This window comes from Accipiter gentilis, chromosome 27, assembly GCF_929443795.1.
Source record: "Accipiter gentilis chromosome 27, bAccGen1.1, whole genome shotgun sequence".
Classification (NCBI taxonomy): Eukaryota; Metazoa; Chordata; class Aves; order Accipitriformes; family Accipitridae; genus Astur; species Astur gentilis.
Window position 1 is genome coordinate 17,700,746 of NC_064906.1, and position 16,579 is coordinate 17,717,324.

General features: G+C 38.5%; 1 protein-coding gene across 2 annotated transcripts in view; it reads left to right on the plus strand.

Moving 5' to 3' along the window:
- The window catches only part of TMEM245 (transmembrane protein 245), an 86,748-nt gene that overhangs the window by 52,461 nt on the left and 17,708 nt on the right, over positions 1 to 16,579 (plus strand). For both annotated transcript variants that reach the window (XM_049830428.1, XM_049830429.1), the window contains one exon: positions 5,511 to 5,656. In XM_049830428.1, the coding sequence (XP_049686385.1) occupies positions 5,511 to 5,656 (146 nt within the window). The remainder of the gene's footprint in view (positions 1 to 5,510; positions 5,657 to 16,579) is intronic.

A 16,579-nucleotide genomic window follows, 5' to 3' on the forward strand; every position in this document is an offset into this window, starting at 1 on the left:
GTAGTCAAAGCTGCAAAATTGAAATAATGCCATTTCAAGGCACCAATGTAGATTCTTTTCAGTACTTAAGATCACAATAAGACTTAATTGAATGGCTGTCTTGAACTGAAGAAAATCACTGCCACTTAATTTTGTTGTTCTCTAGTTATCTTTCAGTTAGTAAAGAAAAGATTGCATGGGAATATTTCATTTCTTCTCCTTAGCTCACAATTCACCCATGATGACACATTGAAAACAGCATCTGAGAAGTCAGCATACTTAAAAATGACAAGTTTGGATAATAATTGCAGATAATTTCAACGCACTCATTGCTCACACACAAAATATAGCTCCAGATGCCCGATGGCCTATACCACGTTCATTACATGCTGTTGCTGTGATGCATGATCCTGCCTTTTTGTCTGTCAGAAGGGTCCCGCCACTTGCTGGGGCACTGTGCAGTCAGCTGGTTTAGCAGAGCTAGTTGGGATATTGCTGTGTTGGAAACTTTTAAAGCTTAGATGCCCTAAAGGCTACTCTATTTCCTCCACTTCTGTTGTACGTTGAACACGTTAGCTGAAAAAGGTCATATAAGGCTTTCCCAACCAAAACACATCAGTCCTGCACTCTTGGTTTCTTGGATTTGACCACGAGCTTCCATTTTTGCACTCCTAGTGCTCTTCCATATATAGGAAAGATTTGTTTCAATACACGTATAGGTTCTTTCTGTAGATTCTTGATAATGGCAGCCTTTGAAATGCAAACAGCAGAACTGATAAATTAGAAATACTTCAACTTTTAAGAAATAAGGCAAAACAATCCCTGAACAACTTTGTCCTGTTAACTGTACTTCAAATACACTAAGGTAAAGGGATATACCCGCCTCCATTTCTGTGCACAGAAAATGTCATGTTAAGTGTTGGTGTTCTTGTAACTGTATGAACTACCTCTTTTGAAGGCATCTAAAATTTGCATGCGTACCTGGAGAGTAGTTACTAATGCTGTTAAACACTGTGGGAGACTGCTATAACTTAGTCTTGTTTGCACTGTATGTTTCATAGGCTGTTGTGTCTATTCAGAGGCATGGTTTCTCATCTTTATGAAAGTCTTTCGCAAAGGTTCTTGCTGTAAAAACTAAACAGATTTTCTTAAAACACAAAAAGATAAATTAATGGAACTTGTTTTAGTAGGGTTTAGTTTGGGTTTGTTAACAGCTTATGACTGAAAGAGAAAGGACTTCAATCTAGGATATTCAGTAAATAGCCTGCACTAAATAAAGATTAATACAGTCCATTATTTGGGGCAGCAAGTAAATGAAAATGCTAGTTGTTGTGAGAATTTAATTGAACCTTAAAGTACTTTTTAAGATAACTTAATGAACTGTCATGGAGTTCATGTAGAAATAGTATAACTGCTTCTTAATTTTTCCTTGTGCCTTTTTTTTTTTGTCTTTCCCTCCTGCAACAGCTTAATGCAATAAGCAGAAAAAATCCAGATGTGACCCTAGGATAAATCACTGCAGCTTTCTTAACTTTTGTGATGTGCATTGTTACTGAATCCCATTTGGTATTATGTCATTGTTAGATTTACCTGCTATTCATGTTCCTTCCTTCAGAGCTAAAGAAAAATACCTTCCAGGTGAGGAGGAGGAGACCAGAAGTGTGACCTTAACAGTTCTTGTTCTTCTGAGGTCTCAAGGCATACTTACATTTTTTGCTGTAGCAAGGTTTTTTTCAATAATTTACTTTCCAGGGGTGGTTATCTTTAACAGTTTAGTTTTTCTTTAAGCTGAGATTTCAGTGTGAGCTGGTTTTTGCTCTCTTTTGGAAAGTCTTGAATTAAGAAGTTCATGGTTTCCTGGGAAAACTCACTATTCTCCAGTAACGCAAAAGAGCTTTTGTATAAAGTTCATTTTGAATGTGAGGGCAAATAGTTTCAGAGTTTTTGATTGTTTTACTTCAGTTGCTGCATCTTTGACTGCTACCTGGCCCAATATCCTTTCCCCATCTCCTTTTTTTAAGGCAGTTTTGGAATGGATTTTTTACATTTTGAATGGACTGAACCCTAAAGCTAGGTAGGCAGCATTTGAGCACATTTTGTGTGTTGCTGTGGCCCAGCCAGTAGTGTCAGCTGAAAAAGCTGACTCTTGAAAATGCCATGTCTGTGTTTTGGCGAAAGATGTATTTAATGGGCTACTGAGGGAGGTTTGGTTTGGTTGTTTGTTGGGGGATTTTTCCCTAAATGTGAAACAGAAGGAATTCTTTTAAATTATGTCTAGGTAGAGCTGTGTTTAAAAGAAAGCACTACTCCAGCTTTAACTGTGCTCTTACTTTTTTTTCATTTTGCAGGATTCTGAGTTGCTCCAGAATAGTTTTTACTAGTTTGAAGTGGCACAAACTCATTTAAATTTTCCAACAAGACAATTCCTGAAGTGGTTAGCTTTTCAACTGATTACATTTCAGTCCAGTTTTAGTCATCTTGAATAAAAATTTAAATAGTGAGTTTTATTTTGATAAATGGTTTAAAATATTGCACTTTGGAACAGTAATAATAGACACTTTGTTCAAACCTCCATTTTGAAAAATACATCTTCCATCAGAACATTCAGTAGCAAGTAATCTGTGCAGCATATCCATCCATGATCCAATAAGACTGTATTCGGATCCTCAACAGACGTTTGAAAACTCATCATTAGTTACAAGACTGCCACTTCTATTTCACTTCTGAATACGAGATCCTATCCGCACATGCACATGGATGTCTATGTATGCCTTTGTGTGTGCGTGTATATATTCACACTCTGCTCATACTCTGTTACAAAGATCAGAAGAGAAAAGCTCCATTTGGCTGATGGGTATCCACAGTCCTGTGGGGAACACACAATTTTTTTGATGCTGTAAAAAAAGAAGAAAAAAAAAAAGAACCCAAGACCAAAGCTTTTGGGCAGAAAATTGAGTATGAAAGGCAGATACAAAAATATTTCCCAAGTCTATGGACCCAATGCACAAGCAATTAAGCCATGTGTTTTCTTGATATATATGGAAATGCTGAATTACCATTTTAGTATAGAGTGTTTACTTGTAGCTTTCTCCTTGAATTCAGTCTATCCCCACTCAAATTAGAGTATTCAACATTTTGGGCTACAGAACAAATTCTACTGCAAGAAATAGTAATCCATCAATTGTTTAACAATGGAGAGATCTTACTATTTTATCTTTGGTGAATTCCTCCTCATAGTCATCAGCAGGATCTTGAATTGTTGCTTAGGAAACAGTTTAGGTAATATCTGAAATCTCAGACACCTTGCAAAAGAGGTCTGAAAACTTTCAGACTCCAGTTGATATGGACATATCTTTTTCCTGCTGAATGTACTGTTGAAGCTATTCTACTTGTTTGAAGAGCCAGCAAGCCACTTGATGGTAAATTATTATATTCTGTGACTACTGCTTCTTTTTGCATTTCCATACCTGTTGAGCTAAAGCAAATATGTTGATTTCTCAAAATGCAGGTAATCTAAAATTCAGTTGATTTTGTATGGTGCTGTGGTTACATGCATCTTGTCTTAACAAAAGGAGTTAGGTTTGTATTTTTTCCTAGCTTGTAGTTCAGTTTAACATCACCTTATTCCATTGCTGTTCATCCTCAGCTGTCACTTTGGCTTCTACAGTTCAGATAGGTATGTGTATGTTTTGTGTGCTGTTACTACCTAAGAAAGCAAGTTTCTTCTGTGAACACTGGGGAAGAACAGCTTTTCAAGTCGGTACAGGTGCTGTGCATGTTGCCACTTGAACTAATCCCTAAGCTCTTATTCGTAGCCTGTCTCAAGTCAGCCCTGTAGGTTTCTCATACCACAGGGAATCAAGCTTTGCCTGTTTGCTGCAGTTCATTAGCTCGTTCCCTGGCTGCTGTATTCTTTTCAAGAGGCAACATCTTCAGAAGTTAACTGAGGCAGTCCTAATAAAACAAGATCCAGTGAAGCTGTTTTTCACTTTGCTTTCAGAGAGTGTCAGGATGAGTGGAGATTGTACTTAAAGCAATATGCTGCTATCTGTGCTGAAAACTGCACTGCAAGAAGGATCTGTAGCCAGATCCCAGTGGAAGGAAGACAAAACACCACCTGGATGCCTGTTTCAGTATAGGGAGTTTTGTAGCAAAATTAGGAAATACTACAGTAGCTTTGGAGAAATGGCAGGCCCTATCAAGGAGAAAATAACCGTAATTGCAGCATTACAGAGGATGCTAAAATCTGATTCAGGCTTTAAGATTTACTCATTTGAAATTGTAACAAAACATAGCTGATGTTGCTACTGGCACTGGATTATTTCCCGTTAAACCAAGGCCTAATTCAGGGTTGGGGTTTTGGAGATTTGGTTGTGTGTGTGTGTGTGTTTGTTTGTTTTTATGATTTCAAAATGAATGTTAACAGTATACTGTTTAAATGTACTGATGTAATGACTTGTTTTAGTAGATAGGTTGGTTTATCACCCAAGGCAGAAGTTACACGCCTGGGAAGATGGAATACAGCCTAAACCTATGTATGATATTTTGGAAAGGGGTCAGAGTAGGTGAACAGCTGAGTGTGACTTTCAAGTTAAAGGCTGGGAGGGTCAGGGGAAGTAGTAGTAACATTTCACTGAGTGGAAAGGAATTAGGAACAGCGACAAATGGATGTCATTCTTGAGACTGGTAATGGTACTGGTGATGTTGTGCCGTCTGTGGTTTTTTTTTCTGAGCGTGTTCAGAGAGAAAGCAGGAAAAGAGCATGAGGTGTCTGCAGACTGGGTAAAATGCTTGAACATAAGAGACTCGTGGAGGTCAGGCTGTTTGGCTTATCAAAAGATTAAGATGTGGATGGACACATTTCTGTGATGTATGCTTAGCCCAAGGAGTTGCTGAGCCCACTGGCAGGAAAATAAGGAAAACATAGTGGACTGCAATGTCCAGGAAGCTAATATAATTTGATTGTATTTTTTTTGTCTTTAAACTGAAACAGTGGAACTGCCATCACTTCTGCTGAGACTCGTTTTCAAACTCACAGGAGTAATGAATCAGGATTGCCAGCCTAATAAATATTATAAATTTTCTGTTTGTGAGTTTTTGTTTAATTGATATCTGATATCCAGCTGCATAATGACTCTTGAGACAACTCAGATTTATTTAGTGGTGTTTTGGTGGTGGGTTGTTCGGGTTTTTTTTAAGAATAGATATTACTATTCAGTAATTCTTTGATCTGCTAAACATGCTGGGGAAAAAATTGATCAACAACATTCTAGTTGTTGGATCTAGATGTGACTTTGGGAAGAGGCTGAACAGGGCTAGAAGTTTTATAAAGTTTAGCTGTAACTGTTAAGTTCTTTGTGGAAGAGGAGAGAAAGTTATTCTTGTAGCTCTGTGTGTTTCTCTAAATCCAAGCTTGTGGAATAGTATTTTGTGCCTTTCCGATGAAGTTCAATACCTGAAGCATAGCTGCATGCTGTAGTTCTGGAAAGTATTTATTGCCTTCTAATTTAAAACTTGAATGTGTTTTGCAGGTGATTTTTCTGACCACGCTGTTCTACCTGTTGAGTTCCAGTGATGAGTACTACAAGCCAGTGAAGTGGGTGATAAGCCTGACACCTCTGTCTCAGCCAGGTCCCTCCTCAAATATAGTTGGCCAATCGGTGGAGGAAGCAATAAGGTATGTTGTTGATTTCTTGCCCTTTCTGGAAAATTCTTTTTTTAATTTGATGTTCAACTACAAATACTTAGCAATTGCAGCAGCTCATGTTTGAAGTATGTGTTGCAAATCCCTCAGATTTTCAAGAAGCTAGCATTGATGACTTTTCCCGCTTGATTGTTAAAAGAGCAATTTGAGTGGACTTGCCTAAAACAAATTTCAGAGGTCTGTAGTGTATACTAGTATTTTATGAAACTGATACACACGTGACATCCCTAACGTATCCGGAAGCAGTGTGTTTGCAGCTATGTTGGCATTAACAGCTGGTGCAGCTCAGTAGTAGCAGATTCATACAGCAAAACAGTTGAAATGGAGGACCTGACATCTGTGCTGTACACATTTCGGAGTTATTTAGTTTGAACTATTTTTAGTCTAATCTTGGGGACTAAGTACCCATTTGCAGCTGGAGTGTATTATATATGCTCCTGGTGTGCATTTTCCAGTTCATTTTCATCTGAGAGAAATCTAGTTCATGATCTCCATGAACCAAATTACACCAAAGGGAACAACAGGGGAGAGCTCTCCTTATCCCACTTAACACTACTGTACTGCATCTCCAGAGTGCATCCACAGTGTTTCATGCTTAATTACCGTTCTTATGTTTCACCTCTAAACCACTACAGTAATTGAAGGAGAATTTTTTGTGTTTTTAAATATGGTTCACTGAGATCTCACAATAAAGCAATTTTTGGGGTGGTACAGTAACGTATTTCATTCATCACAGATGACTGAAACTGTCAACTTTCACCTGTGAGCAGCTTGAAACACGAACATGTTGGTAATGTGATAAATGGAATTTAAATAAGGTGTTTAAGTCATAGCTCACTTTTTCAAAAAGGTTGATGGACTGGGCAAAGTCAACAGACTCCATGCTAAATCCTATACAGCCATTGTTTCTTACACCACTGCTTTCTGTGTCATCCTGCACATATATACAAAACATGAATAGACTTTAAACAGGAGATGTATTAAAACTGCTTTCCAGGCTCATTGCCGAATGTTTGCCATTGTTCTTAGGTGTACTTTACAAGTGAGTGTTGTTATCTGTTATTGGAATTAAGCTGTTTCAGGGTACATTTTAACAATAAGAAGGTTATATCATGCTGTGTAAGATCTTGAACAACGATGATAACTGCTATAGTCATTTGAAATGAAGGGGCAATCCAGCCACAAATTTGGAAGTCTGCCGAAAAGCTAATAGCCCTTCTCTTGAGTGACTGCTATTGAGTTTTCATTGATCATGTGGTTAATATCTCAGTTCTGTCTCTTCTGAAGAATGTGAGCAGATTTAGAAACTGAAACTTGTCTCACGAATTGTTCTCTTTAGCCCTTGGTAGAGGGGAACAGTGTCAGAAGCCAGGATATGGCTTCTCTGGGCATGGATACTCTGCAAGGAGGATTGTATTAAATGCAATTTTAAGTTTATAGGTCTGTCACACAGGTGACCCAAGATATTTGACAGAGTTTGGAATGGTGGAAAGAAAGAAAATAATGTTAGAGAAGCCACAGGAAAATGAGTAGGAAAGAGCCACCATGCGTCAGTAACTGCAAAAGCCAGTGTCGGGAGAATGTGGCATGTGAAGCTGTTTGTCATACGCGAGGGAACTTAGTCTGTGTGTTCACTACGGTAGCCTGAATCAGTCAGTCATATTTGTTTGTTTGGAGTAGCCTGTACTTGGTGCCTTATTTGAATTCTTTGGAATGCTTTCAAAGTTTCTCTGTCTTGCTCGGTTGTACCTAAGGATTTATCATAATGCTTCTAGATTAGCTTGCATTCCACTCCATTCTTACTGTGATCTTCAGTATGTAAATATGAAGATTATAGTAACAAACTCCCATGAGTTTATGCATGCCCAATTTGTTGCCATATGAAAAACAATTGCCACTGCAAACCATTTCTTTCGTGACAAAGTAGCAGCTGTCTTGTTTTTGAAGATGAGTTGTTGCTAGAGGGGTAGAAATGTGAAAATGGCTTGTTCACTTCATCTATAAAAGGCATGCAAAATGGATGTTAATGCTTGGTGGTAAGATGGGAGGAAGAGGCTCCATTTGTATTATGAATTATCAACTAATGAAACTTCTGTAGTCACTTCTGTCATTAGACTGTGACAGCATTACACAATATGAATTCAGCCTCAAAATATGCACTCAAGTTGACCAAAAGTGTAGAAAGATCAGGTTATAAATATTGAAAGTCACCAGCTGTGTTCCAGATCCCATCACTCTTCAGCAGGACACAGCACATGCACAAAGCTAAGAGCGCATCTGACTAGTCCTGTCAGAGGGTAGCGATCCTTCTGGCAAGACATGCAGTTACATCACTGTTGCTGATGGGCCAAATGACATGAAAATACTCTTCTTCCATGTTGTCAGTCACTTCTGTTGCTCTTTTACTTATAAATATGTTTGTAAAAAGTACTAGGGAACTTGGATACAATCAAGGAAGTCTGTTCCTTTGGGTCCGTTGTTATTTATTTGTGAGAAGTGGAAGGGGGAAAGGAGGAGGGCAGTCAGCGAGTGGTTTCTGTAGCTCAAGAAATCCCTTAACTTGAAACTGTTATCCAACAAGCACAGAATCAAACCAAGACCTTTTCCCATTACAGTTTCTCTCATCAGAGCTGTGTTGTGATTTTTATTGTCTGGACTATAAGTAGCTATAGATCTTACAAGTATTTTTCGAACTCCCTTGGTGATGAGATTGCAAAGACAGTGACAGATCTCTGTTCATAGGGATTGATTTATGAGCTGTATTGAGGTAAGAACTGCTTTCCAGCCTATTTTGAGCCAAGTGTTGAATCTAACTGTTTCTGTCACAATACCACAGATGTTAAACTTGCACTTCACTAGTGGGGGGAAAAAAAAATAAATTCAGCTGTCATAACAAAGCAGGAGTTTTAAAGAATTTGAAGGGAATCCAAGAGTTACCTGCTACAAGCCATGGGATGAAACTTCCCCATGGGACCAACATGAGTCTTGCTTTGAGGAGGTGACTGTCGTAGTGGGACAAGGAAAGAGCAGTGATTGCCATTTACCCTGACTTGAGCAAGGCCTGTGAGCACGGCATCCAGATGTTTGAGGCATGGAGAGGAGGAGGGAACTCCTGTATGGTGTGAGGACCACTGCCTTGTGCTTCAGCAGGACAAATCCCACACATGGGGCAGCTGCTAGGGTCAGTGTGCCTCAGGTCGGTGGTGGGGCTGATGCTAGGGATCGTCTGAAGTACGGGCCTGGGTGGTAGTTGGGCAGCTTTTCTACGAGTTTAGACACCGAGAGGAGAGGGGGGGCGTGCAAGAAGCGCCATTGCTCAGTGTGGACCTTCTAAGCCTGGGATCATAATTCAGTCTTTCTAGGCTTCTCCCACGACGAGGAGGGAAAGGGAAACACAAGGGATAGCCTCCTGGTGGTTTGGTCTTTCCCCGTGTTGCAAATGTGATTCTCTTTATAAGCTGGGCGTTTGCCTTTGCGCCAGGTATCTCCCTTTGATGGAGTTGTCCCAGTTGTCACAGCCAGCCTCCAAGCAATCCTTCAGAAGGGGACCGACAGTGTTTGGACTTTAGAACAAATACAGTTTTGCAAACTATTCATAAATCAGTTTTCCCAATTTTGAGTAACTTTGATTAGAGTAAGCACTTGTATGTTCTTTGTTGCCATATACGGCCTTTGCTCCTTCTGATCATTTGTGTTTTGGGGAAGGCAGCATTTAATCTGCAGAGGGAGAGGAAAGATCAATATTTGCTTGATGATTCCGTAAAAAGCAGTAAAAAGTCTGGGAGGAAGATCACTACCAAAGGCATGTATGACCACAGGGTTTTCTGACTGATGTATGAAGTACTGGTGCGACTTCAAATAAAGCAACTAATTCAAAATTCACAGTGCCAAATTCCATGCTGGAATTTCCCATGTCATTGCCTGCAAATGAGGTGGGAAATAAAAATTCAGGAAACTGGTAATAATCCTGAATACTGCTAATGTCTCAGTAGCAAAATAGTTTCTGTTCTCTCATAGTTTTGGTCTTTTGTGACCAGTTGGTTTATCTGTTTCTCTTTTCTTTGGTTTGCAATCAATCTCAGGTCTGTCTCACTCAAGTTTTAACTTTATTGGTGTGGCAATACTTCATTACTATTTCTTCTTCTTGATAAATGCTTCATTTGCCCTTTGCCTTTTGTCCCTTCTGGCATTCTGTCCTTTTTTTCTTTTTTCTTTTTTTTTTTTTCCCCTGTTTTCCATATTACATAAGTGGGGATCAGCACAAAAATGTGATGAAATATGAAGGTAGTATTGCACCTTCATCGTGTGCAAGAATCTTCCTTGGCTGGCAGTGGTGTTTAGTAGCCTGTGAATATAGTAAATACACGTTTTTCTTTCACTGAAACTACTGAAAGTCAGCTACAGGAACCAGTGGAGAAAGGGGAGTAGAGAAGGGACTGGCAACTGCGGCAGAAGGGTTATGCCAGAGTAGGTTGAGCTGCAGGAATTCTTTTGGCAGCAGTCTCAGTCAGGGTTAGGAAGATGACTTGCTTTAGAAATGTGAGAACCACTTGGACCAGTCTAGTGTATTTAGATAATTTTAGGTTTTGATATTAGTGAAATTTTTCACTATAATTATAATTATATTAACGAAGAAGTATTTTGAGGGTCAGGGGGAAATGATCTGCACATATCGATGTGAGATTATCTTTGTTCAGAAGGGTTCTGTAAAATCAAGTCAGTTCTTAAGTCACCTACCTCACTGCGTAAGTAGGAAAATTACGTCCTTTACCCCTTAAATAGGGAGGTGGTGCTCTTGCCTGGATTTCCACCCCCATCTCCCCCGCCCCCCTGCCCCTCCAAATGGATGAAGCAGTAATTCTCCAATTCACAGGTCTCCAAAGTAGTAGCATGCACACCTTTGCCTGAACCATTTTCCTTTCCCTGAGCAGCATGTCGTTCTCTTCCTGAATGCACCATACCCTTCTTCCCTGAAGCTCCCATTCTGCTTGCTCTGGTGGAGATATTGCACATTACTAAGTTGCATGTTGTCACGGCCTCAGTGCAATTTAGTGTGTGCGATACTTTCACATGAGTGCATGCACACGGGTATGGCTGTGGCTTAAAGTTACTGCAGCTTTCAATTTTGGTGGGGCCTAATTACATTGTGAAATGGTCTTAAACCCAGATCAGGATTTTGAGTGATGCCTTGAAACGTGTTAGTGGACGTTTGTTCTGTAATGCCAGGAAGATGAGTACTGTTTGTTTTCAATTTGAGAACGGTTATCATTATTTGTTTCATTTTCTTCATTTGCCACGTACACCTCAAATTTGATCAGATTTTTCATTTGTTATATAAAACTTACTTAAAATATTAGGTGTTTCTAAAGAGGAAATAGTAATCATTTCCCTAATTGAAATTTGGCAGAAAGTCAAAGAGAGATTTGATATGAAGACAACCTATAATGCCTTGATGGCTGAAATAGGTTCTTACTGATTTTTCAACTTTTATTTATTAACATTTAAAGAGATCTGAAATGAGCCACCATGCAAACAAACAACCAAACAAATCTCAGCTATTTAAACATCTAGCTGGTTTGCTGTGGCATCCTGGCAGTAATGATGGAGAAAATGAGATGGTGATACAATTCCCACAGAAAACAATAATCTTCCAGCATGTTAAGCTAATGCTTAGAAAAAGCAAAATGTGTGATCTTGTTTATTTTACTGCAACATTAATAATGTTTTTCAGATTAATTTTTCAAAGACAACTGTTAACTGATTATGTTTTGACTGAATTTTTGCATGCAATATATGTTCTTTAGTAGCAGGAGTATCTCTAGCAGAAATCTTTTTTGTTACAGGAATGCATTTAACAGTACCTCACTGAAACATTATAAGCTCTCCTGGTGTATGTTACAAGATGGGAATAGAGTTGAAAATGATTCTGTCTTAATAAAATAATTTTCTAGTCTAAAACTGGGAATAACAGGTACTATTTTAAATTACATGGAAGAAAGGAAAGCTTCAGTTGAGTTCCTGAAAAAAAAGTAGAATGTATTCTATAAATCTAGACGAGATGCTGCAATGTTTCAGTACGTTTGTGGAACCAAACTGACAGTAACTGTAACCTTATTATCCTAGTGGGCTAGATAGTAGTATTTATCGGCTGATTGTTTTAGTAGCAATAACCATGTGACTTGCTCATACCACTATTTTAGTCTTAAGTATTCTCTCATATGCAAAAAAAAGGGATTTGTCTTTACCTCTGTTTCTTTTATATCAAAAATTCCTGTTCTTATTAAACACAGCTTTCTGTATATTGCTTTACGTACACATGATTTTAAAAAGTTATTCAAAGAATAATACAAACAGATACTCAAAAAATAAAATTTCAGAAAATAATTTATTTGCTCATGTACTCCTTTTCCAAATTTACCTGAAACTATGAAAAGATGTTCATTATTGTACACACATAATTTGGGTCAAGTATGTCACAAAGCCTGTAGGAATTTTACAGTTTAGTATCCCTAATTCATGAGATTATTTAAGGGCATAATCTGATGCTGAAACAAACAGTTCACTTCTTTGCACCATGCAGACTGGCATAGTGTATTTTCAAACACATTTGACAGGTTACTGAGGGCTTCTGTGTTCTATATCAGGCAGTGCCAATTCGCTGCCATTCTTTAATATTCCAGATGGCAAATTCTATATGTTCTAACAGCAATTTCTCTTAGTGCATTTTTGTAGTTTGCAGTTCTGTGACTATCCAGTTTGTTTAACACTGAAGATATCTGTAAACACATAGATGTGGGTTATTTGTGTGTGTGCACATATTAAAGCACATAAGCAGGTTTGCACGCAGTCTTTAAGAATAATGTAACTACATTACATCTTAGATACTAGTCCTTCAATTACTTATTGCACTTATGTAATTATGTATATGCGCTGCTTTTTCTACAACACCAACTTTTTTGATTGGTATGTGACATAGGCTGTATCAGTAAAAACACTCACACTTAACTTGCATCTGGAATTCAGGTCAGCCAGTTAGTTTTTCTCTTTGCTTCTAAGGCAGGCCTAGTAGCTAACTGGGAGGGATGGAAAGACAAGGGTTGGTGACATACTTATTAAAAGTATAGGGAAGACATGTTCTATTAGGCATTTCTAAGAATAAAGGGATACTATTAAGAATTATTTTTAGTGTAATATATTGCAGGATTTTATGGTTGCATATCTGATAATTCTTTATGTGTGTATTTAAGGTTGCAGTGTATATTATTATAACCTTGTTTAGATTTCTGCTATTTAAAATACAGATTTATTGGAATGTAAGAAGACAGCATGAAGGCTGATATAAAACTTCAGGATTTCCCAACATTTCAGAGATTTAACATCACAGCTTTACCTTTTTGCTTTTTGTCTTATTAGGTTGAATTATAAGGTCTAGCCATTATTTATTCTCTCTACCAGCATAAGCAATCAAAATACCCTCTTCTCTATGCTTGTGATTCATAATTTTATAACGGTAATATTCTATACAGACCGGGAGTTTCTTAATATAAGAATGTAGTGGATCTTGAGCTTTATTGAGTCCAGCTAGCTGTTGGTCTCACTGATGAACTTTTCAAGCTAAAATGGGGATCTAAAAGAATTACATCCTTACAAGTGGTGTGGAGAATAATAAATGCTCATTGTACAGTGCCAGTGCATGCTAACAGCTAAGAAAGGCTTGAGTAACGTTAAAGGGAAGACTGACTGCATAGCTGAACAGCAAAGTAACAAAGGCCGAGGAAATGATAAACTACCCTTTAAAAAGCTAAAGTTTTAGCTAAATGAAGAAAACAAAAGGATCATAAACTTTAGCAGATAGAAATAGGCCTCAAGCAGGGGTTGGGGGGAGTTTCATTCATTTACTCAAAGCTCCACAAAATTCTGTTAAACCAAAATACCATTTCTCATATGCAGCAGAAGCAAGAAGCGCTCGCGGGGGGGGCTGGGGCATGACAAGGAGTACTCCGCAACAACAAGGCTGCTGCAGGCTGTTGCAGGGGGGAGGTAAATTGATGCTGTGTTGTTCATTGCTGTGAAGGTAAGTGGAGGGGGTCACATTGTAAAACCCTTCTTATGGGCGAGCTGCAGCAGAGTCTCTCAGAAATTAGTAACTGTAGAAGAAGCTGTAGAAGGAATGGACAAAATGAGCAATAGCAAATTGCTAAGAGTGGATGATACTAACTCACCAAAGAAAACTCAAGGGCATAATAAAAATTAAAAAAGAAAGTTCCAGGGAACCCAGGAAGTACAGACATGTAAGCTGGACATCAGTACTGTGCAGCTTAGTAGGAACTGAAGTTAAGGACATACCAGCACCTGGTGAGTATGATTTAGTTGCAAAGAATCAATCGAGTTTTCACAGAGAGAAGTTCTGGCTTACTCTTCATGTTTTTTGAAGTGGTCAGCAAGCAAGACCATTAATAAGTTGATCTGGCTGCTGTGTTCTACTGAAGTTTCATAAAGGCTTTTTACAGCATCTCTTTCCAAAGACTTTCAAGGAAATTAAGTAGCGATAAGATAATAGAGAAGGTTTCTGCATGGATAAATAGTCAGTTAAAAAGATATGAAACACAGGGAAGGAGTAAATAACAGTGTTGAGGTAGGGACTTCTACTATCCCATCTATTCATAATTGTCCTGGAAAAGAAGTAGAGAGGGACACCTCACTGATGCTGCAAAACTATTTGGGCTAGTAAGGATGAGGCCTGATTGTGGAATTGCAGCAGGATTGTAGACAAACTCAGTTAGAAGACAGCAGTGTCTGGGGAATAAAATGACTGATGAAATGTAGTGTAGATGAAAGTGATGCATGCAGGTGAAAACCAGTCCTAACTTGACACATAAACTGATGCCCTCTGTGCTGACTGTTACCACTCGAGAGCTGTATTTTCAGGTAGGCATGCTAGCTCAGTGCTTTGTAATACTTAAAGACATCTGCCAGGCATATCAATCATTTAGATTTGTTACAACAGACATAGACAACAGAACCACAGAATATTACTGCCATTGTACGAGTCTGCGGTTTGCCTATACCCTGAATTATTGTGCCATTCTGGTTCCTGCATCTCAGAAAACTACTAGGAGGGCAACAAGACTGATTAGAGGAATGAACGTATGCATCAGTTTCTGTATGAGGCGTGACTGAGCTAGTTAGGACTCTCCAGCCTTGAAAAAGGACATTGCACAATTGAGGTTTGCAGAGTCAGAGCCGGTGTGGAAAGGATGCCTCGGCTGGACTGCTCATGGTCTCTTCCAACATAAAATCTTGGGATCATCAAAAAGCAAGCAGGCAGTTTCAAAAAATAAGAAAGATGTGTTGCAGTAAAACATGAAAGATGTGTTTCAAAAAATAAGAAAGATGCGGCAGGCAGTAGACATGGGGAAGGTCTTGCCAAAGAATGTTGGAGCTGCAGCAACTTGCAGGATTAGACAGGGCTAAGTATAGATATTAATTGAGGATTACTAAATAGACAGCCTGCATGAGGTTCATGATATACCCTGAGGTGGAAATAGAGGCTGGAAAAAATGTTCAGGGGTCTTGTTAACTAAGTTTGTACTATTTTGTTCCCTGAGCATCTGCTTCTGGCCTCTACTGGAGATCGGGTGCTGGCTAGACAGAAATTTAGTCTGAACTAGTTTGCCTTTTTATATGTTATGTTCCATGATCCATATTGAGAATAGTTAGGTATTGCACTTAGTAAGCATTGTGGTCTGCTCATGATAAAAATCTGGAAATGTTAGAAATAGTTGATTCAGAAATCACTAATGCTCTCAAATGTGCTTCTCAGAAGAATAATTCTGAGTTTACGTGGTATATGTGACTAAAACAGGCCAAAATATTCATAATTATTTTTTAATGACTATTACGAATACAAAAGTATTGCAAAAAAGTAATCAGATCTAGAATTTCTTGGAGGTTGGACTAAATGTTAATTGTTCTTTTTCAGAGCGTATAGCCATTTCTCTGTTAGAGAAGAAAGTCTGTTTGCTGCTGTGTCCTTCAGACTAGTTACCACTATTTAAAAGTCTGAAGTTTTGATGCAGTCACTGGAGCCTTGTCCTGCCTTGAGAGGTGCAATATTTGCATGTTACACCATTTCAAGGACCTGTGCTTTGTTCTAGACAATTCCACTTTATGTAATTAGTGTCATTACTAGCCTCCATATGTTGGAGCTGTTACATCTCTTTGTTCAATTGTATCATTCCCAAGGAGAAAGTCATTTCAACAGCAAAACTGTTGAAATCTTGTCATGGAGTTGTCTCTGAAAATCGTTTGCATATTTATATTGCTCCTGAGATGATCGTATTCTGTCAAGAAACACTTAACTGCCACTTCTGCTTCGTTCATAGCTGGAATATATCTTCGTGCTCTTTGCTTATTTTCATGTGTAATTTGAAACTAAAAAATGATGAGGGTCTTTTTTATTCCTAAAAGAACAAAACCCTTAAAAGAAGTCAAAGAACAGCTTAAGATTTTTTTTTTGCAAAAGAACTTCTTTGAGTCATTTCATTCTTCAGTGTTCTCCCGGCGATCACTTGAAATTTGGGGGATCATTGTAGAATACTTAAGTCCTTTTTAAGATAATAGCTGTCCTTTGGTTGTCACTGGTAGCTTGTCTTTTTTGCAACAGATCTTGGTAGTGTCAGAAGGAAGAAAATGAGTTATTTGGCTTTAAAGTTACGGTGACAGCGGCTGTTAGTTTCAGCTGGGATAAGACAACACTGTGCAAAGAAGAGTTCCTGCCCTCCAGCTGCGGGAGTGCTGGCTTCTTTCCTGGTGTGAACGCAGCTATTTATGCTACTGCCCTATGAGTTGGATGGGGAGTAGAGAGCTGAGCTAGTTAGTTAAAACTAACCCAGA